General features: G+C 57.7%; 1 protein-coding gene across 1 annotated transcript in view; it reads left to right on the forward strand.

The window, feature by feature from the left end:
* LOC142475660 (choline/ethanolamine kinase-like) overlaps positions 1–25785 on the forward strand; it is a gene marked incomplete at both ends in the record, with an annotated part of 84932 nt that extends 59147 nt beyond the window's left edge. The window contains 4 exons of the mRNA XM_075581432.1: positions 17534–17642; positions 18406–18503; positions 19113–19556; positions 25459–25785. Of these exons, the coding sequence (XP_075437547.1) occupies positions 17534–17642; positions 18406–18503; positions 19113–19556; positions 25459–25785 (978 nt within the window). The remainder of the gene's footprint in view (positions 1–17533; positions 17643–18405; positions 18504–19112; positions 19557–25458) is intronic.
* Positions 25786–26258: the final 473 nt, after the last annotated feature.

The raw sequence follows: 26258 nt of genomic DNA on the forward strand, positions 1-26258 counted from the left end.
TTCTGGGCTCTGGTAACGACGTACTTCTGGGCTCGGGTAACGGCGTACTTCTGGGCTCGGGTAACGGGTAACGACGTACTTCTGGGCTCGGATAACGACGCACTTCTGGGCTCGGGTAACGACGTACTTCTGGCCTCGGGTAACGAGGCACTTCTGGGCTCGGGTAACGACGCACTTCTGGGCTCGGGTAACGACGCACTTCTGGGCTCGGGTAACGACGCACTTCTGGGCTCGGGTAACGGCGCACTTCTGGGCTCGGTAACGACGCACTTCTGGGCTCGGGTAACGACGCACTTCTGGGCTCAGGTAACCGCGTACTTCTGGGCTCGGGTAACGACGCACTTCTGAGCTCGGGTAACGACGTACTTCTGGGCTCGGGTAACGGCGCACTTCTGGGCTCGGGTAACGACGCACTTCTGGGCTCGGGTAACGACGCACTTCTGGGCTCGGGTAACGACGCACTTCTGGGCTCGGGTAACGAGGCACTTCTGGGCTCGGGTAACGAGGCACTTCTGGGCTCTGGTAACGACGCACTTCTGGGCTCGGGTAACCGCGCACTTCTGGGCTCGGGTAACCGCGCACTTCTGGGCTCTGGTAACGACGCACTTCTGGGCTCGGGTAACGAGGCACTTCTGGGCTCGGGTAACGGCGTACTTCTGGGCTCGGGTAACGAGGCACTTCTGGGCTCGGGTAACGACGTACTTCTGGGCTCGGGTAACTTCTGGGCTCGGGTAACCGCGCACTTCTGGGCTCGGGTAACGGCGCACTTCTGGGCTCTGGTAACGGCGCACTTCTGGGCTCGGGTAACGACGCACTTCTGGGCTCGGGTAACGACGCACTTCTGGGCTCGGGTAACGACGCACTTCTGGGCTCGGGTAACGACGCACTTCTGGGCTCGGGTAACGACGCACTTCTGGGCTCGGGTAACGACGCACTTCTGGGCTCGGGTAACGGCGCACTTCTGGGCTCGGGTAACGGCGCACTTCTGGGCTCGGGTAACGGCGCACTTCTGGGCTCGGGTAACGGCGCACTTCTGGGCTCGGGTAACGACGCACTTCTGGGCTCGGGTAACGACGCACTTCTGGGCTCGGGTAACGACGCACTTCTGGGCTCGGTAACGACGCACTTCTGGGCTCGGGTAACGACGCACTTCTGGGCTCAGGTAACCGCGTACTTCTGGGCTCGGGTAACGACGCACTTCTGGGCTCGGGTAACGACGTACTTCTGGGCTCGGGTAACGGCGCACTTCTGGGCTCGGGTAACGACGCACTTCTGGGCTCGGGTAACGAGGCACTTCTGGGCTCGGGTAACGAGGCACTTCTGGGCTCTGGTAACGACGCACTTCTGGGCTCGGGTAACCGCGTACTTCTGGGCTCTGGTAACGACGCACTTCTGGGCTCGGGTAACGAGGCACTTCTGGGCTCGGGTAACGGCGTACTTCTGGGCTCGGGTAACGAGGCACTTCTGGGCTCGGGTAACGACGTACTTCTTTGCTCGGGTAACTTCTGGGCTCGGGTAACCGCGCACTTCTGGGCTCGGGTAACGACGCACTTCTGGGCTCGGGTAACGGGTAACCGCGTACTTCTGGGCTCGGGTAACGACGCACTTCTGGGCTCGGATAACGACGTACTTCTGGGCTCGGGTAACGACGCACTTCTGGGCTCGGTAACGACGCACTTCTGGGCTCGGGTAACGACGCACTTCTGGGCTCGGGTAACGACACACTTCTGGGCTCGGGTAACGAGGCACTTCTGGGCTCGGGTAACGAGGCACTTCTGGGCTCGGGTAACGGCGCACTTCTGGGCTCGGGTAACGACGCACTTCTGGGCTCGGGTAACGACGCACTTCTGGGCTCGGGTAACGACGCACTTCTGGGCTTGGGTAACGACGTACTTCTGGGCTCGGTAACGACGCACTTCTGGGCTCGGGTAACGACGCACTTCTGGGCTCGGGTAACGGCGCACTTCTGGGCTCGGGTAACGACGCACTTCTGGGCTCGGGTAACGACGCACTTCTGGGCTCGGGTAACGGGTACTTCTGGGCTCGGGTAACGGGTAACGACGCACTTCTGGCCTCGGGTAACGACGCACTTCTGGGCTCGGGTAACGACGCACTTCTGGGCTCGGGTAACGACGCACTTCTGGGCTCGGGTAACGACGCACTTCTGGGCTCGGGTAACGACGCACTTCTGGGCTCGGGTAACGACGCACTTCTGGGCTCGGGTAACGACGCACTTCTGGGCTCGGGTAACGACGCACTTCTGGGCTCGGGTAACGACGCACTTCTGGGCTCGGGTAACGGCGCACTTCTGGGCTCGGGTAACGACGCACTTCTGGGCTCGGGTAACGAGGCACTTCTGGGCTCGGGTAACGAGGCACTTCTGGGCTCGGGTAACGACGCACTTCTGGGCTCGGGTAACGACGCACTTCTGGGCTCGGGTAACGACGCACTTCTGGGCTCGGGTAACGAGGCACTTCTGGGCTCGGGTAACCGCGTACTTCTGGGCTCGGGTAACGACGCACTTCTGGGCTCGGGTAACGACGCACTTCTGGGCTCGGGTAACGACGCACTTCTGGGCTCGGGTAACGGCGCACTTCTGGGCTCGGGTAACGACGCACTTCTGGGCTCGGATAACGACGTACTTCTGGGCTCGGGTAACGACGCACTTCTGGGCTCGGTAACGACGCACTTCTGGGCTCGGGTAACGACGCACTTCTGGGCTCGGGTAACGAGGCACTTCTGGGCTCGGGTAACGAGGCACTTCTGGGCTCGGGTAACGAGGCACTTCTGGGCTCGGGTAACGGCGCACTTCTGGGCTCGGGTAACGACGCACTTCTGGGCTCGGGTAACGACGCACTTCTGGGCTTGGGTAACGACGTACTTCTGGGCTCGGTAACGACGCACTTCTGGGCTCGGGTAACGACGCACTTCTGGGCTCGGGTAACGGCGCACTTCTGGGCTCGGGTAACGACGCACTTCTGGGCTCGGGTAACGACGCACTTCTGGGCTCGGGTAACGGGTACTTCTGGGCTCGGGTAACGACGCACTTCTGGCCTCGGGTAACGACGCACTTCTGGGCTCGGGTAACGGCGTACTTCTGGGCTCGGGTAACGAGGCACTTCTGGGCTCGGGTAACGACGTACTTCTTTGCTCGGGTAACTTCTGGGCTCGGGTAACCGCGCACTTCTGGGCTCGGGTAACGACGCACTTCTGGGCTCGGGTAACGGGTAACCGCGTACTTCTGGGCTCGGGTAACGACGCACTTCTGGGCTCGGATAACGACGTACTTCTGGGCTCGGGTAACGACGCACTTCTGGGCTCGGTAACGACGCACTTCTGGGCTCGGGTAACGACGCACTTCTGGGCTCGGGTAACGACACACTTCTGGGCTCGGGTAACATGGCACTTCTGGGCTCGGGTAACGAGGCACTTCTGGGCTCGGGTAACGGCGCACTTCTGGGCTCGGGTAACGACACACTTCTGGGCTCGGGTAACCGCGCACTTCTGGGCTCGGGTAACCGCGCACTTCTGGGCTCGGGTAACGGCGCACTTCTGGGCTCGGGTAACGACGCACTTCTGGGCTCGGGTAACGACGCACTTCTGGGCTCGGGTAACGGCGCACTTCTGGGCTCGGGTAACGGCGCACTTCTGGGCTCGGGTAACGACGCACTTCTGGGCTCGGGTAACGACGCACTTCTGGGCTCGGGTAACGACGCACTTCTGGGCTCGGGTAACGACGCACTTCTGGGCTCGGGTAACGACGCACTTCTGGGCTCGGGTAACGGCGCACTTCTGGGCTCGGGTAACCGCGCACTTCTGGGCTCGGGTAACGACGCACTTCTGGGCTCGGGTAACGACGTACTTCTGGCCTCGGGTAACGACGCACTTCTGGGCTCGGGTAACGGCGCACTTCTGGGCTCGGGTAACAACGCACTTCTGGGCTCGGGTAACGAGGCACTTCTGGGCTCGGTAACGACGCACTTCTGGGCTCGGGTAACGACGTACTTCTGGGCTCGGGTAACCGCGTACTTCTGGGCTCGGGTAACCGCGCACTTCTGGGCTCAGGTAACGACGCACTTCTGGGCTCGGGTAACGGCGCACTTCTGGGCTCGGGTAACCGCGTACTTCTGGGCTCGGGTAACGACGTACTTCTGGGCTCGGGTAACGACGCACTTCTGGGCTCGGGTAACCGCGTACTTCTGGGCTCGGGTAACGACGCACTTCTGGGCTCGGGTAACGACGCACTTCTGGGCTCGGGTAACCGCGTACTTCTGGGCTCGGGTAACGACGCACTTCTGGGCTCGGGTAACGACGCACTTCTGGGCTCGGGTAACGACGCACTTCTGGGCTCGGGTAACGACGCACTTCTGGGCTCTGGTAACGACGTACTTCTGGGCTCGGGTAACGGCGTACTTCTGGGCTCGGGTAACGGGTAACGACGTACTTCTGGGCTCGGGTAACGACGCACTTCTGGGCTCGGGTAACGACGCACTTCTGGGCTCGGTAACGACGCACTTCTGGGCTCGGGTAACAACGCTCTTCTGGGCTCGGGTAACGGGTAACGACGCATTTCTGGGCTCGGGTAACGACGCACTTCTGGGCTCAGGTAACGACGCACTTCTGGGCTCGGGTAACCGCGCACTTCTGGGCTCGGGTAACCGCGCACTTCTGGGCTCGGGTAACGGCGCACTTCTGGGCTCGGGTAACGACGCACTTCTGGGCTCGGGTAACGACGCACTTCTGGGCTCGGGTAACGACGCACTTCTGGGCTCGGGTAACGACGCACTTCTGGGCTCGGGTAACGACGCACTTCTGGGCTCGGGTAACGGCGCACTTCTGGGCTCGGTAACGACGCACTTCTGGTCTCGGGTAACGACGCACTTCTGGGCTCAGGTAACCGCGTACTTCTGGGCTCGGGTAACGACGCACTTCTGGGCTCGGGTAACGACGCACTTCTGGGCTCGGGTAACGACGCACTTCTGGGCTCGGGTAACGAGGCACTTCTGGGCTCGGGTAAAGAGGCACTTCTGGGCTCTGGTAACGACGCACTTCTGGGCTCGGGTAACCGCGCACTTCTGGGCTCGGGTACCGCGCACTTCTGGGCTCTGGTAACGACGCACTTCTGGGCTCGGGTAACGAGGCACTTCTGGGCTCGGGTAACGGCGTACTTCTGGGCTCGGGTAACGAGGCACTTCTGGGCTCGGGTAACGACGTACTTCTGGGCTCGGGTAACTTCTGGGCTCGGGTAACCGCGCACTTCTGGGCTCGGGTAACGACGCACTTCTGGTCTCGGGTAACCGCGCACTTCTGGGCTCGGGTAACCGCGCACTTCTGGGCTCGGGTAACCGCGCACTTCTGGGCTCGGGTAACCGCGCACTTCTGGGCTCGGGTAACGACGTACTTCTGGCCTCGGGTAACGACGCACTTCTGGGCTCGGGTAACGGCGCACTTCTGGGCTCGGGTAACAACGCACTTCTGGGCTCGGGTAACGAGGCACTTCTGGGCTCGGTAACGACGCACTTCTGGGCTCGGGTAACGACGTACTTCTGGGCTCGGGTAACCGCGTACTTCTGGGCTCGGGTAACCGCGTACTTCTGGGCTCGGGTAACCGCGCACTTCTGGGCTCGGATAACGACGCACTTCTGGGCTCGGGTAACCGCGTACTTCTGGGCTCGGGTAACGGCGCACTTCTGGGCTCGGGTAACCGCGTACTTCTGGGCTCGGGTAACCGCGCACTTCTGGGCTCGGGTAACGGCGCACTTCTGGGCTCGGGTAACGACGCACTTCTGGGCTCGGGTAACCGTGTACTTCTGGGCTCGGGTAACGACGCACTTCTGGGCTCGGGTAACGACGCACTTCTGGGCTCGGGTAACCGCGTACTTCTGGGCTTGGGTAACGACGCACTTCTGGGCTCGGGTAACGACGCACTTCTGGGCTCGGGTAACGACGCACTTCTGGGCTCGGGTAACGACGCACTTCTGGGCTCTGGTAACGACGTACTTCTGGGCTCGGGTAACGGCGTACTTCTGGGCTCGGGTAACGGGTAACGACGTACTTCTGGGCTCGGGTAACCGCGTACTTCTGGGCTTGGGTAACGACGCACTTCTGGGCTCGGGTAACGACGCACTTCTGGGCTCGGGTAACGACGCACTTCTGGGCTCGGGTAACGACGCACTTCTGGGCTCTGGTAACGACGTACTTCTGGGCTCGGGTAACGGCGTACTTCTGGGCTCGGGTAACGGGTAACGACGTACTTCTGGGCTCGGGTAACGACGCACTTCTGGGCTCGGGTAACGACGCACTTCTGGGCTCGGGTAACGACGCACTTCTGGGCTCGGGTAACGACGCACTTCTGGGCTCGGGTAACGACGCACTTCTGGGCTCGGTAACGACGCACTTCTGGGCTCGGGTAACGACGTACTTCTGGGCTCTGGTAACGACGTACTTCTGGGCTCGGATAACGACGCACTTCTGGGCTCGGGTAACGACGCACTTCTGGGCTCGGGTAACGACGTACTTCTGGCCTCGGGTAACGAGGCACTTCTGGGCTCGGGTAACGACGCACTTCTGGGCTCGGGTAACGACGCACTTCTGGGCTCGGGTAACGACGCACTTCTGGGCTCGGGTAACGGCGCACTTCTGGGCTCGGTAACGACGCACTTCTGGGCTCGGGTAACGACGCACTTCTGGGCTCAGGTAACCGCGTACTTCTGGGCTCGGGTAACGACGCACTTCTGAGCTCGGGTAACGACGTACTTCTGGGCTCGGGTAACGGCGCACTTCTGGGCTCGGGTAACGACGCACTTCTGGGCTCGGGTAACGACGCACTTCTGGGCTCGGGTAACGAGGCACTTCTGGGCTCGGGTAACGAGGCACTTCTGGGCTCGGGTAACGAGGCACTTCTGGGCTCTGGTAACGACGCACTTCTGGGCTCGGGTAACCGCGCACTTCTGGGCTCGGGTAACCGCGCACTTCTGGGCTCTGGTAACGACGCACTTCTGGGCTCGGGTAACGAGGCACTTCTGGGCTCGGGTAACGGCGTACTTCTGGGCTCGGGTAACGAGGCACTTCTGGGCTCGGGTAACGACGTACTTCTGGGCTCGGGTAACTTCTGGGCTCGGGTAACCGCACACTTCTGGGCTCGGGTAACGGCGCACTTCTGGGCTCTGGTAACGGCGCACTTCTGGGCTCGGGTAACGACGCACTTCTGGGCTCGGGTAACGACGCACTTCTGGGCTCGGGTAACGACGCACTTCTGGGCTCGGGTAACGACGCACTTCTGGGCTCGGGTAACGACGCACTTCTGGGCTCGGGTAACGGCGCACTTCTGGGCTCGGGTAACGGCGCACTTCTGGGCTCGGGTAACGGCGCACTTCTGGGCTCGGGTAACGGCGCACTTCTGGGCTCGGGTAACGGCGCACTTCTGGGCTCGGGTAACGACGCACTTCTGGGCTCGGGTAACGACGCACTTCTGGGCTCGGTAACGACGCACTTCTGGGCTCGGGTAACGACGTACTTCTGGGCTCGGGTAACCGCGTACTTCTGGGCTCGGGTAACCGCGCACTTCTGGGCTCGGATAACGACGCACTTCTGGGCTCGGGTAACCGCGTACTTCTGGGCTCGGGTAACGGCGCACTTCTGGGCTCGGGTAACCGCGTACTTCTGGGCTCGGGTAACCGCGCACTTCTGGGCTCGGGTAACGACGCACTTCTGGGCTCGGGTAACGACGCACTTCTGGGCTCGGGTAACCGCGTACTTCTGGGCTCGGGTAACGACGCACTTCTGGGCTCGGGTAACGACGCACTTCTGGGCTCGGGTAACCGCGTACTTCTGGGCTTGGGTAACGACGCACTTCTGGGCTCGGGTAACGACGCACTTCTGGGCTCGGGTAACGACGCACTTCTGGGCTCGGGTAACGACGCACTTCTGGGCTCTGGTAACGACGTACTTCTGGGCTCGGGTAACCGCGCACTTCTGGGCTCGGGTAACGGGTAACGACGTACTTCTGGGCTCGGGTAACGACGCACTTCTGGGCTCGGGTAACGACGCACTTCTGGGCTCGGGTAACGACGCACTTCTGGGCTCGGGTAACGACGCACTTCTGGGCTCTGGTAACGACGTACTTCTGGGCTCGGGTAACGGCGTACTTCTGGGCTTGGGTAACGACGCACTTCTGGGCTCGGGTAACGACGCACTTCTGGGCTCGGGTAACGACGCACTTCTGGGCTCGGGTAACGACGCACTTCTGGGCTCTGGTAACGACGTACTTCTGGGCTCGGGTAACGGCGTACTTCTGGGCTCGGGTAACGGGTAACGACGTACTTCTGGGCTCGGATAACGACGCACTTCTGGGCTCGGGTAACGACGTACTTCTGGCCTCGGGTAACGAGGCACTTCTGGGCTCGGGTAACGACGCACTTCTGGGCTCGGGTAACGACGCACTTCTGGGCTCGGGTAACGACGCACTTCTGGGCTCGGGTAACGGCGCACTTCTGGGCTCGGTAACGACGCACTTCTGGGCTCGGGTAACGACGCACTTCTGGGCTCAGGTAACCGCGTACTTCTGGGCTCGGGTAACGACGCACTTCTGAGCTCGGGTAACGACGTACTTCTGGGCTCGGGTAACGGCGCACTTCTGGGCTCGGGTAACGACGCACTTCTGGGCTCGGGTAACGACGCACTTCTGGGCTCGGGTAACGACACACTTCTGGGCTCGGGTAACGAGGCACTTCTGGGCTCGGGTAACGAGGCACTTCTGGGCTCTGGTAACGACGCACTTCTGGGCTCGGGTAACCGCGCACTTCTGGGCTCGGGTAACCGCGCACTTCTGGGCTCTGGTAACGACGCACTTCTGGGCTCGGGTAACGAGGCACTTCTGGGCTCGGGTAACGGCGTACTTCTGGGCTCGGGTAACGAGGCACTTCTGGGCTCGGGTAACGACGTACTTCTGGGCTCGGGTAACTTCTGGGCTCGGGTAACCGCGCACTTCTGGGCTCGGGTAACGGCGCACTTCTGGGCTCTGGTAACGGCGCACTTCTGGGCTCGGGTAACGACGCACTTCTGGGCTCGGGTAACGACGCACTTCTGGGCTCGGGTAACGACGCACTTCTGGGCTCGGGTAACGACGCACTTCTGGGCTCGGGTAACGACGCACTTCTGGGCTCGGGTAACGACGCACTTCTGGGCTCGGGTAACGGCGCACTTCTGGGCTCGGGTAACGGCGCACTTCTGGGCTCGGGTAACGGCGCACTTCTGGGCTCGGGTAACGGCGCACTTCTGGGCTCGGGTAACGACGCACTTCTGGGCTCGGGTAACGACGCACTTCTGGGCTCGGGTAACGACGCACTTCTGGGCTCGGTAACGACGCACTTCTGGGCTCGGGTAACGACGCACTTCTGGGCTCAGGTAACCGCGTACTTCTGGGCTCGGGTAACGACGCACTTCTGGGCTCGGGTAACGACGTACTTCTGGGCTCGGGTAACGGCGCACTTCTGGGCTCGGGTAACGACGCACTTCTGGGCTCGGGTAACGAGGCACTTCTGGGCTCGGGTAACGAGGCACTTCTGGGCTCTGGTAACGACGCACTTCTGGGCTCGGGTAACCGCGTACTTCTGGGCTCTGGTAACGACGCACTTCTGGGCTCGGGTAACGAGGCACTTCTGGGCTCGGGTAACGGCGTACTTCTGGGCTCGGGTAACGAGGCACTTCTGGGCTCGGGTAACGACGTACTTCTTTGCTCGGGTAACTTCTGGGCTCGGGTAACCGCGCACTTCTGGGCTCGGGTAACGACGCACTTCTGGGCTCGGGTAACGGGTAACCGCGTACTTCTGGGCTCGGGTAACGACGCACTTCTGGGCTCGGATAACGACGTACTTCTGGGCTCGGGTAACGACGCACTTCTGGGCTCGGTAACGACGCACTTCTGGGCTCGGGTAACGACGCACTTCTGGGCTCGGGTAACGACACACTTCTGGGCTCGGGTAACGAGGCACTTCTGGGCTCGGGTAACGAGGCACTTCTGGGCTCGGGTAACGGCGCACTTCTGGGCTCGGGTAACGACGCACTTCTGGGCTCGGGTAACGACGCACTTCTGGGCTTGGGTAACGACGTACTTCTGGGCTCGGTAACGACGCACTTCTGGGCTCGGGTAACGACGCACTTCTGGGCTCGGGTAACGGCGCACTTCTGGGCTCGGGTAACGACGCACTTCTGGGCTCGGGTAACGACGCACTTCTGGGCTCGGGTAACGGGTACTTCTGGGCTCGGGTAACGGGTAACGACGCACTTCTGGCCTCGGGTAACGACGCACTTCTGGGCTCGGGTAACGACGCACTTCTGGGCTCGGGTAACGACGCACTTCTGGGCTCGGGTAACGACGCACTTCTGGGCTCGGGTAACGACGCACTTCTGGGCTCGGGTAACGACGCACTTCTGGGCTCGGGTAACGACGCACTTCTGGGCTCGGGTAACGACGCACTTCTGGGCTCGGGTAACGGCGCACTTCTGGGCTCGGATAACGACGCACTTCTGGGCTCGGGTAACGAGGCACTTCTGGGCTCGGGTAACGAGGCACTTCTGGGCTCGGGTAACGACGCACTTCTGGGCTCGGGTAACGACGCACTTCTGGGCTCGGGTAACGACGCACTTCTGGGCTCGGGTAACGAGGCACTTCTGGGCTCGGGTAACCGCGTACTTCTGGGCTCGGGTAACGACGCACTTCTGGGCTCGGGTAACGACGCACTTCTGGGCTCGGGTAACGACGCACTTCTGGGCTCGGGTAACGGCGCACTTCTGGGCTCGGGTAACGACGCACTTCTGGGCTCGGATAACGACGTACTTCTGGGCTCGGGTAACGACGCACTTCTGGGCTCGGTAACGACGCACTTCTGGGCTCGGGTAACGACGCACTTCTGGGCTCGGGTAACGAGGCACTTCTGGGCTCGGGTAACGAGGCACTTCTGGGCTCGGGTAACGAGGCACTTCTGGGCTCGGGTAACGGCGCACTTCTGGGCTCGGGTAACGACGCACTTTTGGGCTCGGGTAACGACGCACTTCTGGGCTTGGGTAACGACGTACTTCTGGGCTCGGTAACGACGCACTTCTGGGCTCGGGTAACGACGCACTTCTGGGCTCGGGTAACGGCGCACTTCTGGGCTCGGGTAACGACGCACTTCTGGGCTCGGGTAACGACGCACTTCTGGGCTCGGGTAACGGGTACTTCTGGGCTCGGGTAACGACGCACTTCTGGCCTCGGGTAACGACGCACTTCTGGGCTCGGGTAACGGCGTACTTCTGGGCTCGGGTAACGAGGCACTTCTGGGCTCGGGTAACGACGTACTTCTTTGCTCGGGTAACTTCTGGGCTCGGGTAACCGCGCACTTCTGGGCTCGGGTAACGACGCACTTCTGGGCTCGGGTAACGGGTAACCGCGTACTTCTGGGCTCGGGTAACGACGCACTTCTGGGCTCGGATAACGACGTACTTCTGGGCTCGGGTAACGACGCACTTCTGGGCTCGGTAACGACGCACTTCTGGGCTCGGGTAACGACGCACTTCTGGGCTCGGGTAACGACACACTTCTGGGCTCGGGTAACAAGGCACTTCTGGGCTCGGGTAACGAGGCACTTCTGGGCTCGGGTAACGGCGCACTTCTGGGCTCGGGTAACGACACACTTCTGGGCTCGGGTAACCGCGCACTTCTGGGCTCGGGTAACCGCGCACTTCTGGGCTCGGGTAACGGCGCACTTCTGGGCTCGGGTAACAACGCACTTCTGGGCTCGGGTAACGACGCACTTCTGGGCTCGGGTAACGGCGCACTTCTGGGCTCGGGTAACGGCGCACTTCTGGGCTCGGGTAACGACGCACTTCTGGGCTCGGGTAACGACGCACTTCTGGGCTCGGGTAACGACGCACTTCTGGGCTCGGGTAACGACGCACTTCTGGGCTCGGGTAACGACGCACTTCTGGGCTCGGGTAACGGCGCACTTCTGGGCTCGGGTAACCGCGCACTTCTGGGCTCGGGTAACGACGCACTTCTGGGCTCGGGTAACGACGTACTTCTGGCCTCGGGTAACGACGCACTTCTGGGCTCGGGTAACGGCGCACTTCTGGGCTCGGGTAACAACGCACTTCTGGGCTCGGGTAACGAGGCACTTCTGGGCTCGGTAACGACGCACTTCTGGGCTCGGGTAACGACGTACTTCTGGGCTCGGGTAACCGCGTACTTCTGGGCTCGGGTAACCGCGCACTTCTGGGCTCAGGTAACGACGCACTTCTGGGCTCGGGTAACGGCGCACTTCTGGGCTCGGGTAACCGCGTACTTCTGGGCTCGGGTAACGACGCACTTCTGGGCTCGGGTAACGACGCACTTCTGGGCTCGGGTAACCGCGTACTTCTGGGCTCGGGTAACGACGCACTTCTGGGCTCGGGTAACGACGCACTTCTGGGCTCGGGTAACCGCGTACTTCTGGGCTCGGGTAACGACGCACTTCTGGGCTCGGGTAACGACGCACTTCTGGGCTCGGGTAACGACGCACTTCTGGGCTCGGGTAACGACGCACTTCTGGGCTCGGGTAACGACGTACTTCTGGGCTCGGGTAACGGCGTACTTCTGGGCTCGGGTAACGGGTAACGACGTACTTCTGGGCTCGGGTAACGACGCACTTCTGGGCTCGGGTAACGACGCACTTCTGGGCTCGGTAACGACGCACTTCTGGGCTCGGGTAACAACGCTCTTCTGGGCTCGGGTAACGGGTAACGACGCATTTCTGGGCTCGGGTAACGACGCACTTCTGGGCTCGGGTAACGACGCACTTCTGGGCTCGGGTAACCGCGCACTTCTGGGCTCGGGTAACCGCGCACTTCTGGGCTCGGGTAACGGCGCACTTCTGGGCTCGGGTAACGACGCACTTCTGGGCTCGGGTAACGACGCACTTCTGGGCTCGGGTAACGACGCACTTCTGGGCTCGGGTAACGACGCACTTCTGGGCTCGGGTAACGACGCACTTCTGGGCTCGGGTAACGACGCACTTCTGGGCTCGGGTAACGGCGCACTTCTGGGCTCGGTAACGACGCACTTCTGGTCTCGGGTAACGACGCACTTCTGGGCTCAGGTAACCGCGTACTTCTGGGCTCGGGTAACGACGCACTTCTGGGCTCGGGTAACGACGCACTTCTGGGCTCGGGTAACGACGCACTTCTGGGCTCGGGTAACGAGGCACTTCTGGGCTCGGGTAACGAGGCACTTCTGGGCTCTGGTAACGACGCACTTCTGGGCTCGGGTAACCGCGCACTTCTGGGCTCGGGTAACCGCGCACTTCTGGGCTCTGGTAACGACGCACTTCTGGGCTCGGGTAACGAGGCACTTCTGGGCTCGGGTAACGGCGTACTTCTGGGCTCGGGTAACGAGGCACTTCTGGGCTCGGGTAACGACGTACTTCTGGGCTCGGGTAACTTCTGGGCTCGGGTAACCGCGCACTTCTGGGCTCGGGTAACGACGCACTTCTGGTCTCGGGTAACGACGCACTTCTGGGCTCAGGTAACCGCGTACTTCTGGGCTCGGGTAACGACGCACTTCTGAGCTCGGGTAACGACGTACTTCTGGGCTCGGGTAACGGCGCACTTCTGGGCTCGGGTAACGACGCACTTCTGGGCTCGGGTAACGACGCACTTCTGGGCTCGGGTAACGACGCACTTCTGGGCTCGGGTAACGAGGCACTTCTGGGCTCGGGTAACGAGGCACTTCTGGGCTCTGGTAACGACGCACTTCTGGGCTCGGGTAACCGCGCACTTCTGGGCTCGGGTAACCGCGCACTTCTGGGCTCTGGTAACCGCGCACTTCTGGGCTCGGGTAACGAGGCACTTCTGGGCTCGGGTAACGAGGCACTTCTGGGCTCGGGTAACGACGCACTTCTGGGCTCGGGTAACGACGCACTTCTGGGCTCGGGTAACGACGCACTTCTGGGCTCGGGTAACGAGGCACTTCTGGGCTCGGGTAACGAGGCACTTCTGGGCTCGGGTAACCGCGTACTTCTGGGCTCGGGTAACGACGCACTTCTGGGCTCGGGTAACGGCGCACTTCTGGGCTCGGGTAACGGCGCACTTCTGGGCTCGGGTAACGACGCACTTCTGGGCTCGGGTAACGACGCACTTTTGGGCTCGGTAACGACGCACTTCTGGGCTCGGGTAACGACGCACTTCTGGGCTCAGGTAACCGCGTACTTCTGGGCTCGGGTAACGACGCACTTCTGGGCTCTGGTAACGACGCACTTCTGGGCTCGGGTAACCGCGCACTTCTGGGCTCGGGTAACCGCGCACTTCTGGGCTCTGGTAACGACGCACTTCTGGGCTCGGGTAACGAGGCACTTCTGGGCTCGGGTAACGGCGTACTTCTGGGCTCGGGTAACGAGGCACTTCTGGGCTCGGGTAACGACGTACTTCTGGGCTCGGGTAACTTCTGGGCTCGGGTAACCGCGCACTTCTGGGCTCGGGTAACGGCGCACTTCTGGGCTCTGGTAACGGCGCACTTCTGGGCTCGGGTAACGACGCACTTCTGGGCTCGGGTAACGACGCACTTCTGGGCTCGGGTAACGACGCACTTCTGGGCTCGGGTAACGACGCACTTCTGGGCTCGGGTAACGACGCACTTCTGGGCTCGGGTAACGACGCACTTCTGGGCTCGGGTAACGAGGCACTTCTGGGCTCGGGTAACGGCGCACTTCTGGGCTCGGGTAACGACGCACTTCTGGGCTCTGGTAACGGCGCACTTCTGGGCTCGGGTAACGACGCACTTCTGGGCTCGGGTAAAGGCGCACTTCTGGGCTCGGATAACGACGCACTTCTGGGCTCGGGTAACGAGGCACTTCTGGGCTCGGGTAACGAGGCACTTCTGGGCTCGGGTAACGACGCACTTCTGGGCTCGGGTAACGACGCACTTCTGGGCTCGGGTAACGACGCACTTCTGGGCTCGGGTAACGACGCACTTCTGGGCTCGGGTAACGACACACTTCTGGGCTCGGGTAACGAGGCACTTCTGGGCTCGGGTAACGAGGCACTTCTGGGCTCTGGTAACGACGCACTTCTGGGCTCGGGTAACGGCGCACTTCTGGGCTCGGGTAACGACGCACTTCTGGGCTCGGGTAACGACGCACTTCTGGGCTCGGGTAACGGGTACTTCTGGGCTCGGGTAACGGGTAACGACGCACTTCTGGCCTCGGGTAACGACGCACTTCTGGGCTCGGGTAACGGCGTACTTCTGGGCTCGGGTAACGACGCACTTCTGGGCTCGGGTAACGACGCACTTCTGGGCTCGGGTAACGACGCACTTCTGGGCTCGGGTAACGGCGCACTTCTGGGCTCGGGTAACGAAGCACTTCTGGGCTCGGGTAACGAAGCACTTCTGGGCTCGGGTAACGACGCACTTCTGGGCTCGGGTAACGACGCACTTCTGGGCTCGGGTAACGACGCACTTCTGGGCTCGGGTAACGGCGCACTTCTGGGCTCGGGTAACGGCGCACTTCTGGGCTCGGGTAACGGCGCACTTCTGGGCTCGGGTAACGACGCACTTCTGGGCTCGGGTAACGACGCACTTCTGGGCTCGGGTAACGGCGCACTTCTGGGCTCGGGTAACGGCGCACTTCTGGGCTCGGGTAACGACGCACTTCTGGGCTCGGGTAACGACGCACTTCTGGGCTCGGGTAACGACGCACTTCTGGGCTCGGGTAACGACGCACTTCTGGGCTCGGGTAACGACGCACTTCTGGGCTCGGGTAACGACGCACTTCTGGGCTCGGGTAACCGCGCACTTCTGGGCTCGGGTAACCGCGCACTTCTGGGCTCGGGTAACCGCGCACTTCTGGGCTCGGGTAACGACGTACTTCTGGCCTCGGGTAACGACGCACTTCTGGGCTCGGGTAACGGCGCACTTCTGGGCTCGGGTAACAACGCACTTCTGGGCTCGGGTAACGAGGCACTTCTGGGCTCGGTAACGGCGCACTTCTGGGCTCGGGTAACGACGTGCTTCTGGGCTCGGGTAACCGCGTACTTCTGGGCTCGGGTAACCGCGCACTTCTGGGCTCAGGTAACGACGCACTTCTGGGCTCGGGTAACGGCGCACTTCTGGGCTCGGGTAACCGCGTACTTCTGGGCTCGGGTAACCGCACACTTCTGGGCTCGGGTAACGACGCACTTCTGGGCTCGGGTAACGACGCACTTCTGGGCTCGGATAACCGCGTACTTCTGGGCTCGGGTAACGACGCACTTCTGGGCTCGGGTAACGGCGCACTTCTGGGCTCGGGTAACAACGCACTTCTGGGCTCGGGTAACGAGGCACTTCTGGGCTCGGTAACGACGCACTTCTGGGCTCGGGTAACGACGTACTTCTGGGCTCGGGTAACCGCGTACTTCTGGGCTCGGGTAACCGCGCACTTCTGGGCTCAGGTAACGACGCACTTCTGGGCTCGGGTAACGGCGCACTTCTGGGCTCGGGTAACCGCGTACTTCTGGGCTCGGGTAACCGCGCAATTCTGGGCTCGGGTAACGACGCACTTCTGGGCTCGGGTAACGACGCACTTCTGGGCTCGGGTAACCGCGTACTTCTGGGCTCGGGTAACGACGCACTTCTGGGCTCGGGTAACGACGCACTTCTGGGCTCGGGTAACCGCGTACTTCTGGGCTCGGGTAACGACGCACTTCTGGGCTCGGGTAACGACGCACTTCTGGGCTCGGGTAACGACGCACTTCTGGGCTCGGGTAACGACGCACTTCTGGGCTCTGGTAACGACGTACTTCTGGGCTCGGGTAACGGCGTACTTCTGGGCTCGGGTAACGGGTAACGACGTACTTCTGGGCTCGGGTAACGACGCACTTCTGGGCTCGGGTAACGACGCACTTCTGGGCTCGGTAACGACGCACTTCTGGGCTCGGGTAACGACGCACTTCTGGGCTCGGGTAACGGGTAACGACGCACTTCTGGGCTCGGGTAACGACGCACTTCTGGGCTCGGGTAACGGCGCACTTCAGGGCTCGGGTAACGACGCACTTCTGGGCTCGGGTAACCGCGTACTTCTGGGCTCGGGTAACGACGCACTTCTGGGCTCGGGTAACGGGTAATGACGCACTTCTGGGCTCGGGTAACGACGCACTTCTGGGCTCGGGTAACGACGTACTTCTGGGCTCGGGTAACGACGCACTTCTGGGCTCGGATAACGACGTACTTCTGGGCTCGGGTAACCGCGTACTTCTGGGCTCGGGTAACCGCGCACTTCTGGGCTCGTGTAACGACGTACTTCTGGGCTCGGATAACGACGTACTTCTGGGCTGCGCTGTGTCATTGTGTTACCTCTCTGTGCTGTGTTGTCATTGCGTTACCTGCCTGGGCTGCGCTGTGTCATTGTGTTACCTGCCTGGGCTGTGTTGTCATTGTGTTACCTGTCTGTGCTGTGTTGTGTCATTGTGTTACCTCTCTGGGCTGTGTTGTCATTGTGTTACCTGTCTGTGCTGTGTTGTGTCATTGTGTTACCTGTGTCTTCCTCAGAGGGTTTGATATGGGGAATCACTTCTGTGAGTGGATGTATAATTATCAGCACAGCGAGTGGCCGTTCTACCAAGCACAACTGAACAACTACCCCACCCGGGGGCAACAGGTACACAACTACCCAGGGGCAACAGGTACACAACAAGCCAGGGGCAACAGGTACACAACTACCCCACCCGGGGGCAACATGTACACAACTACCCCACCCGGGGGGCAACATGTACACAACTACACCACCCGGGGGCAACAGGTACGCAATTACCCCATCCGTGGGTAAAAGGTAAACAACTACCCCACCCATGGGCAAAAGGTAAACAACTATCCCACCTGGGGTGCAACAGGTACACAACTACACCACCAGGGCAATAGTACACAGCTACCTGAATACCTACCCGACCCGGAGGCAGCAGGTAGATAACTACCTCCCATATCTCCACCCCTTGAGGGCAAAAAGTACACAACTACCCCGTGTCGAAGAGCATCAGTTTCTTATTATAACTCCCTGCCCAGGACAAGCCCCCCCCCCTCTCTTCTCTCCCCCCCACTCTCTTCTCTCCCCCCCTCTCTTCTCTCCCCCCCCTCTCTTCTCTCCCCCCCACTCTCTTCTCTCCCCCCTCCTCTCTTCTCTCCCCCCCCTCTCTTCTCTCCCCCCCCCTCTCCCTCGTCTCTGTGCCCAGGACAACCCCCCCCCCCCCCACTCTCTTCTCTCCCCCCCTCTCTTCTCTCCCCCCCCTCTCTTCTCTCCCCCCCGCCTCTCCCTCTCTCGTCTCCGTGCCCAGGACAAGCCCCCCCCCCCCCCCTCTGTGCCCAGGACAAGACGAGAAGTAACTCTGTGTAATTCTCTCTCTCCCCCCCCCCCCCCCCCCACTCAGCTTCACTTTTTCCGCTCCTACCTGTTGGAGAAATATCCGGGTCTCAGTGATTCCGAACGTCGGGTTCAGGAGGAGGCGATGGTCCTGGAAGTGAACAGGTGAGGAGAGAAATCCGTAACCTCTCCTCTCCCCCCATATCCTCCCCCCCCCCATAACCTCCCCTCCCCCCCATATCCTCCCCCCCCCATAACCTCCCCCCCCATATCCTCCACCCCCGCTCTGCAGGACCCATATCCCCATAACTTCCCCTCCCCCCCCCGCTCTGCAGGACCCATATCCCCATAACTTCCCCTCCCCCCCCCCGCTCTGCAGGACCCATATCCCCATAACTTCCCCTCCCCCCCCCCCGCTCTGCAGGACCCATATCCCATAACTTCCCCTCCCCCCCCCCCCGCTCTGCAGGACCCATATCCCCATAACCTCCCCTCCCCCCCCCCGCTCTGCAGGACCTATATCCCCATAACCGCCCCCCCCCCCACTCTGCAGGACCCATATCCCCTTAACCCCCCCCCCCCCCCCCGTGTAACATTACAGCTGCCTGTTGGTCCAATAAAATGTGTAATTCCCCCTCCTCCCTCTCCCTTACCCCTCCTCCCCCCTACCCCTCCTCCCCCTCTTACCCTTCCCTCCTCACCCCATCTTACCCTTTCTTGCACTCCCTCCCCCCCCCCTTGCCCTTTCTTACACTCCCCCTCTCTCCCCCTCAGGTTTGCTTTGGCCTCACACTTTTTCTGGGGTCTCTGGTCCATTCTGCAGGCGAAAATGTCCACTATCGAATTTGGGTACCTGGTGAGTATCAAATACTCACCATTATTAGTATTATTATTTATTTGCAAAGCGACAGCATATTCTGCAGTGCGGTACAATGGGGGGTACAGAGTTATATATATTACACACACCGCAGCGCGGTACAATGGGGGGGTACAGAGTTATATATATTACACACACCGCAGTGCGGTACAATGGGGGGTACAGAGTTATATATATTACACACACCGCAGTGCGGTACAATGGGGGGTACAGAGTTATATATATATTACACACACCGCAGCGCGGTACAATGGGGGGTACAGAGTTATATATATTACACACACCGCAGTGCGGTACAATGGGGGGTACAGAGTTATATATATTATACACACCGCAGTGCGGTACAATGGGGGGTACAGAGTTATATATATTACACACACCGCAGTGCGGTACAATGGGGGGTACAGAGTTATATATATTACACACACCGCAGTGCGGTACAATGGGGGGTACAGAGTTATATATATTACACACACCGCAGTGCGGTACAATGGGGGGTACAGAGTTATATATATTACACACACCGCAGTGCGGTACAATGGGGGGTACAGAGTTATATATATATTACACACACCGCAGCGCGGTACAATGGGGGGTACAGAGTTATATATATTACACACACCGCAGCGCGGTACAATGGGGGTACAGAGTTATATATATTACACACACCGCAGTGCGGTACAATGGGGGGTACAGAGTTATATATATTACACACACCGCAGCGCGGTACAATGGGGGGTACAGAGTTATATATATTACACACACCGCAGTGCGGTACAATGGGAGGTACAGAGTTATATATATTACACACACCGCAGCGCGGTACAATGGGGGGTACAGAGTTATATATATTACACACACCGCAGTGCGGTACAATGGGGGGTACAGAGTTATATATATTACACACACCGCAGTGCGGTACAATGGGGGGTACAGAGTTATATATATATTACACACACCGCAGTGCGGTACAATGGGGGGTACAGAGTTATATATATTACACACACCGCAGCGCGGTACAATGGGGGGTACAGAGTTATATATATATTACACACACCGCAGTGCGGTACAATGGGGGGTACAGAGTTATATATATTACACACACCGCAGTGCGGTACAATGGGGGGTACAGAGTTATATATATTACACACACCGCAGTGCGGTACAATGGGGGGTACAGAGTTATATATATTACACACACCGCAGCGCGGTACAATGGGAGGTACAGAGTTATATATATATTACACACACCGCAGTGCGGTACAATGGGGGGTACAGAGTTATATATATATTACACACACCGCAGCGCGGTACAATGGGGGGTACAGAGTTATATATATATTACACACACCGCAGTGCGGTACAATGGGGGGTACAGAGTTATATATATTACACACACCGCAGTGCGGTACAATGGGGGGTACAGAGTTATATATATTACACACACCGCAGCGCGGTACAATGGGGGGTACAGAGTTATATATATATTACACACACCGCAGCGCGGTACAATGGGAGGTACAGAGTTATATATATATTACACACACCGCAGTGCGGTACAATGGGGGGTACAGAGTTATATATATATTACACACACCGCAGCGCGGTACAATGGGGGGTACAGAGTTATATATATTACACACACCGCAGTGCGGTACAATGGGGGGGTACAGAGTTATATATATTACACACACCGCAGCGCGGTACAATGGGGGGTACAGAGTTATATATATATTACACACACCGCAGCGCGGTACAATGGGGGGGTACAGAGTTATATATATATTACACACACCGCAGTGCGGTACAATGGGGGGTACAGAGTTATATATATATATATATACAGAGAAAGGCAGGGGAGGGCGTGAAAGGCAGGGGGGGCGTGAAAGGCAGGGGGGGGGGCGTGAAAGGCAGGGGGGGGGGCGTGAAAGGCAGAGGGGGGGCGTGAAAGGCAGAGGGGGGGCGTGAAAGGCAGGGGGGGAGTGAAAGGCAGGGGGGGGCGTGAAAGGCAGGGGGGGCGTGAAAGGCAGGGGGGGGGGGCGTGAAAGGCAGGGGGGGGCGTGAAAGGCAGGGGGGGGCGTGAAATGCAGGGGGGCGTGAAAGGCAGGGGGTGGGGCATGAAAGACAGGGGGGGCGACACACACACACACACAGTGTAACACACACACACACACACACACAGTGTCACACACACACACACACACACACACACACACACACACACACACACACACACACACAAACACAGTGTCACACACACACACACACAGTGTCACACACACACACACACACACACAGTGTCACACACACACACACACACACACACACACACACACACACACACACACACACAGTGTCACACACACACACAGTGTCACACACACACACACACACACACACACACACACACACACACACACACACACACACACACACACACACACAGTGTCACACACACAGTGTCACACACACACACACACACACACACACACACACACACACACACACACACACACACACACACACACACACACACACACACACACAGTGTCACACACACACACACACACACACACACACACACAGTGTCACACACACACACACAGTGTCACACACACACACACAGTGTCACACACACACACACACACACACAGTGTCACACACACACACACAGTGTCACACACACACACACAGTGTCACACACACACACACACACACACACACACACAGTGTCACACACACAGTGTCACACACACACACACACACACAGTGTCACACACACACACACACAGTGTCACACACACACACACACAGTGTCACACACACACACACACACACACACACACACACACACACACACACACACACACACACACACACACACACACACACACACACACAGTGTCACACACACACACACACAGTGTCACACACACACACACACACAGTGTCACACACACACACACACACACAGTGTCACACACACACACACACGTCACCTAGAGCGACACACACGTGACACCTACCTCTACTTCCGGCCGCCGCCATCTTCTCACTCGGCGCCGCGAGGGAAGAAGGGGGTCCTTCCGGGCGCGCCGCCATCTTTGGCGCCGCGAGGGAGGAAGGGGGTCCGCTGCCTGTTCCCCCGGGGATGAGAGAGAAAAGAAGGCCCTAAAAAAGCACTCTAGTATGTGTATTAGTACAAATCACATAATGTTTATTAATGTATTGTCACAGAACAAAAATGGTTAAAACAAAGCACAGAAATGGTTCAAATACAGCATGGATCCCCTGTTCATTACAAAGCTAGACACATCCTCCAAACAAATGCCCAAAATACACTCAGATAGTGTTCTGAAATGCTTGACAAGGTAAACCAGGTGTGACACCCAAAAGACTAAATAGTCACGGCTAGGGCTATGTGATCATCTGCAAAAAATCAAATATGCCTACTTTCCCCTGCAATATAGGGTTTGTCTAAATCGACAAAGAGTAGCAAGTAAGTGACAGCAGAGATACACAATATACAGCCTGCAAAGCACATGTAAGCCTATAGCTGAAAAGAGTGATACGTCACCTATGGTCAGGTACAATGTGGTCGGTGCATGAGGGGGGAAACAAGGAGAGATGCTAGAGCATGGTAATGTGACCCAGAGAGGGGACAAACCAGGGGATCCTGCCTGCTAGACCTGCTCCTACGCGTTTCGGCACACTGCCTTCTACTGGGAGAGGTGTTGTAAGCAGGGTGACATGCACGTTTAAAAAGGAACCTAATGAGGCTAGTGAGTGTAGTCACCTGGTGATAACAGACAAAGTTAATTGAGCCAAAGACAAACAGGTGTGTATACAGGGTAATGCTCCAAGACTCTTTAGTGATCATAGTTTGTAAGCCAATGCAAATCCGTCTTATAAGAACATTTGAATTCTCTTATAAGGGGCAACAATTGCATAGATATCTACCTGGTGTGTCCAGTATATACATATAACATCCAGCAAACAGCCAAAGGTGTTGCGAGTTCTCATTGAGAGCTTAGTGAAGTTAAGGGCAAGAAACGGGCCTCACGGATGCCACTGTGCATGTCCGTGACGTCATGACGTCGCGCCTAGGTACTCAGGCGCCCTGGGTCTGGTAATGCTCTCAGGATTCATGAGCAACTCACTGCGCATGCGCGGCTTTGCATCCGACTTGTGTGTATGACAGGCTAGCTGTACTCACACTGCATAGCGCTCCGCGCATGCGCACCTGTGCATGGGGGATGTCCGAGTGACTGGCAGGCAAACCCACCCTATTCCGCTCACCACGGTCGCGCTGTACCCATAAATAAGGGCACGGTATGCAACTAGGCACTGGCACAGTCAACATGGATGCAGAAGCAGCCCATGAATATAGGGAATCACAATCTGTCACTCTATAACGCTTGCCAACCACATAATGGCATGGTCAGAATCACTGTGGAAGTCATAAAGGTAGTTTAAGCACATGCTACCCAGTCACAACTGGGAACACATGCAAACAACCATAGACGAATGAACTAGAGATGGTATTGTGCCTTGCAGTTGTATACTACATCTATTTAAATTGAAGTCAAAACCAATACATACATTAAAGTGAATAATTCTCCACACATAAAATCAAGAACAACAGGTGAAATACCTCATGGCTATACGCTGATAATATGTTTATACGTATATGAGGCATAGAGATGACATAGTTATCCTAGCAGTCCTTGTTGATATGTCCGACATTCAGACACAACTTAGAGTACAATATTTATACTTTTCTCATGTTGCATAAATTGAAGTCCAAAATTTGTCGTTAAAGCATAATGTACGACTTCATTTTGCGTTTGACTGTAGTGAAACCAGATGGTGTCATTTCAGATATTAGTCTCTAAATGGTGATAAGGGATGTTATATATAGCAGTACTGTACAAGACAGCAATAAATCGCATTGGAAAATGTTCAAACGAAGATGAAATGTAGGTCTTCTGTGGTCAACTACCAGCCGGTGAGCACGCAAACCCAGGATTTGTAATAAAGCCAGATGATGTCTTTCCTGGTATTTGTCTCTAAATGGCGATGAGGAATGGGGTATGTAGCAGTGCTGAGCAGGACAGCCAAGAGTCTCTATGAAAATGTCCAAACGGAGAGGCAATGTGAGTCGTGTGTGGTTGGGAACCAGCCGTGTAGCATGCAAACCCAGGACTCTGTGAATATAAAAACAGGGGTTGGGGAAGGGGAGAAAGAGAGAAGTGCATGAGATTCTAATCACTAAATTTGTACTAAGGTAACCAGGGGGTATCAAAAACATTCAAGAGATGCAGGCTAATGAAATGCCTATATAAACATGGCGAAACCCAGGTAGTCATTGAGACCCCTGGGGATCATTGAGTCCATCTGTACAATCCACCTCGACTCCCTGCGTAGTAATGCCCTTTCTAAGTCACCTCCTCTGAGTCCTAAACGTACCCTCTCAATCGCGAATGCTTGTAAGAGGTTAAAGTCTGACACATGTGCCTCAAAGAAATGTCGGGCTACCGAGGTGATTTTCTTAAACGCCTGAAGATCTTTTGAGGCGTTTTGATGTTTCTTACATGTTCAAGTATTCTAAACCTTACTTCACGGGTTGTCATCCCTATGTAAGGGAGCCCGCAAGGGCAGATGACACAATAAATGACGCCTTTAGATTTGCATCCAGACAGTCTCTTATTTTAAAGGTGTGGGTCTTGGAGGAGTCAGTGAATACATCTGTCTGATACATATACCGACAGGCAGAACAGTTTTTACATTTGTAGAAACCCTTTTTTCTCTTTGCTGTTGAGAGGAAAGTTACTTGTGTGGTAGGGACAAAATGACTAGTCACTAGTTTGTTTCTAAGGTTGGGCGATTTGCGACTGCTCATTGTAATTTTGTCGCCTAAGGCTTTTTTAAGATCCGGGTCTGTCATCAGGATCTGCCAGTGATTTTGAAGTGTTGTACGCAATTGGGACCATTGTCGGTTATAAGTGCCTACAAAGCGGATTTTACAGTCTGCATGGGCTTTGCTTTTAGGGTACAGTAGAGTATCTCTGGGGGTAGCTAGAGCTAATTTATAACCCTTGTCCACACTACGTTTGCTATACCCTCGCTGGCTAAATCTTTCCCTCATCTCTCCTGCCCTTGTGGAAAAGTCTCTCTCTGAGGAGACATTGCGTCTAAATCGCAGAAATTCACTTTTTGGGATGCCTCTAATTTGGTGTTCAGGGTGGAAGCTGGATGCGTGGAGTATGGAATTTGTGGCTGTCTTTTTGCGGAAGATGTCAGTGTGCAGTGTGCCATCGGGACCTATATTAATATAAAGGTCCAAAAATTCTACCTGCGTACTGCTACAACTGAAGGTGAGTTTAATGTTCATGTTGTTGTGGTTGAGAACATCGACGAAGTCCCTAAACCCCGCGGCAGAACCCCGCCAGAGGATCAGCACATCATCGATGTATCTCAACCACAACAACACGTGTTGGGTAAATATGACGTTTTCCTCAGAGAACATAACCTCCCGTTCCCACCAGCCCAGGAAGAGGCACGTGTTGGGTAAATATGACGTTTTCCTCAGAGAACATAACCTCCGTTCCCACCAGCCAGGAAGAGGTTGGCATAGGAGGGTGCGCAGGTGGCCCCCATCGCAGTACCTCTTTTCTGCAGATAGTACCTACTCCTGAAGATAAAGTAGTTATGAGTGAGAATAAATCTCAGTAACTTCAGGATAAGGTCCATCAGTCCAGTGGAGACATTCTGCATGGACAGATAAAATTGTGTTTATATGTCTTGCGGATGCGGGGTCCTTTCTTTTTCTCTTGCATATATATATATATATATATATATATATATATATATATATATATACAGTGTTCGACAAATCACCCAAAAATCTACTCGCCCAACCAAAAAATCTACTCGCCACCTAGTCCCGCCCCCAACTCCGCCCCTAGTCCCGCCCCCAACTCCGCCCATAGTCCCGCCCCCAACCCCGCTTTAAAATAGAATATATAAATAAAATACATTTA

Source organism: Ascaphus truei, unplaced genomic scaffold (assembly GCF_040206685.1).
Source record: "Ascaphus truei isolate aAscTru1 unplaced genomic scaffold, aAscTru1.hap1 HAP1_SCAFFOLD_1311, whole genome shotgun sequence".
In the NCBI taxonomy this organism is placed as follows: domain Eukaryota; kingdom Metazoa; phylum Chordata; class Amphibia; order Anura; family Ascaphidae; genus Ascaphus; species Ascaphus truei.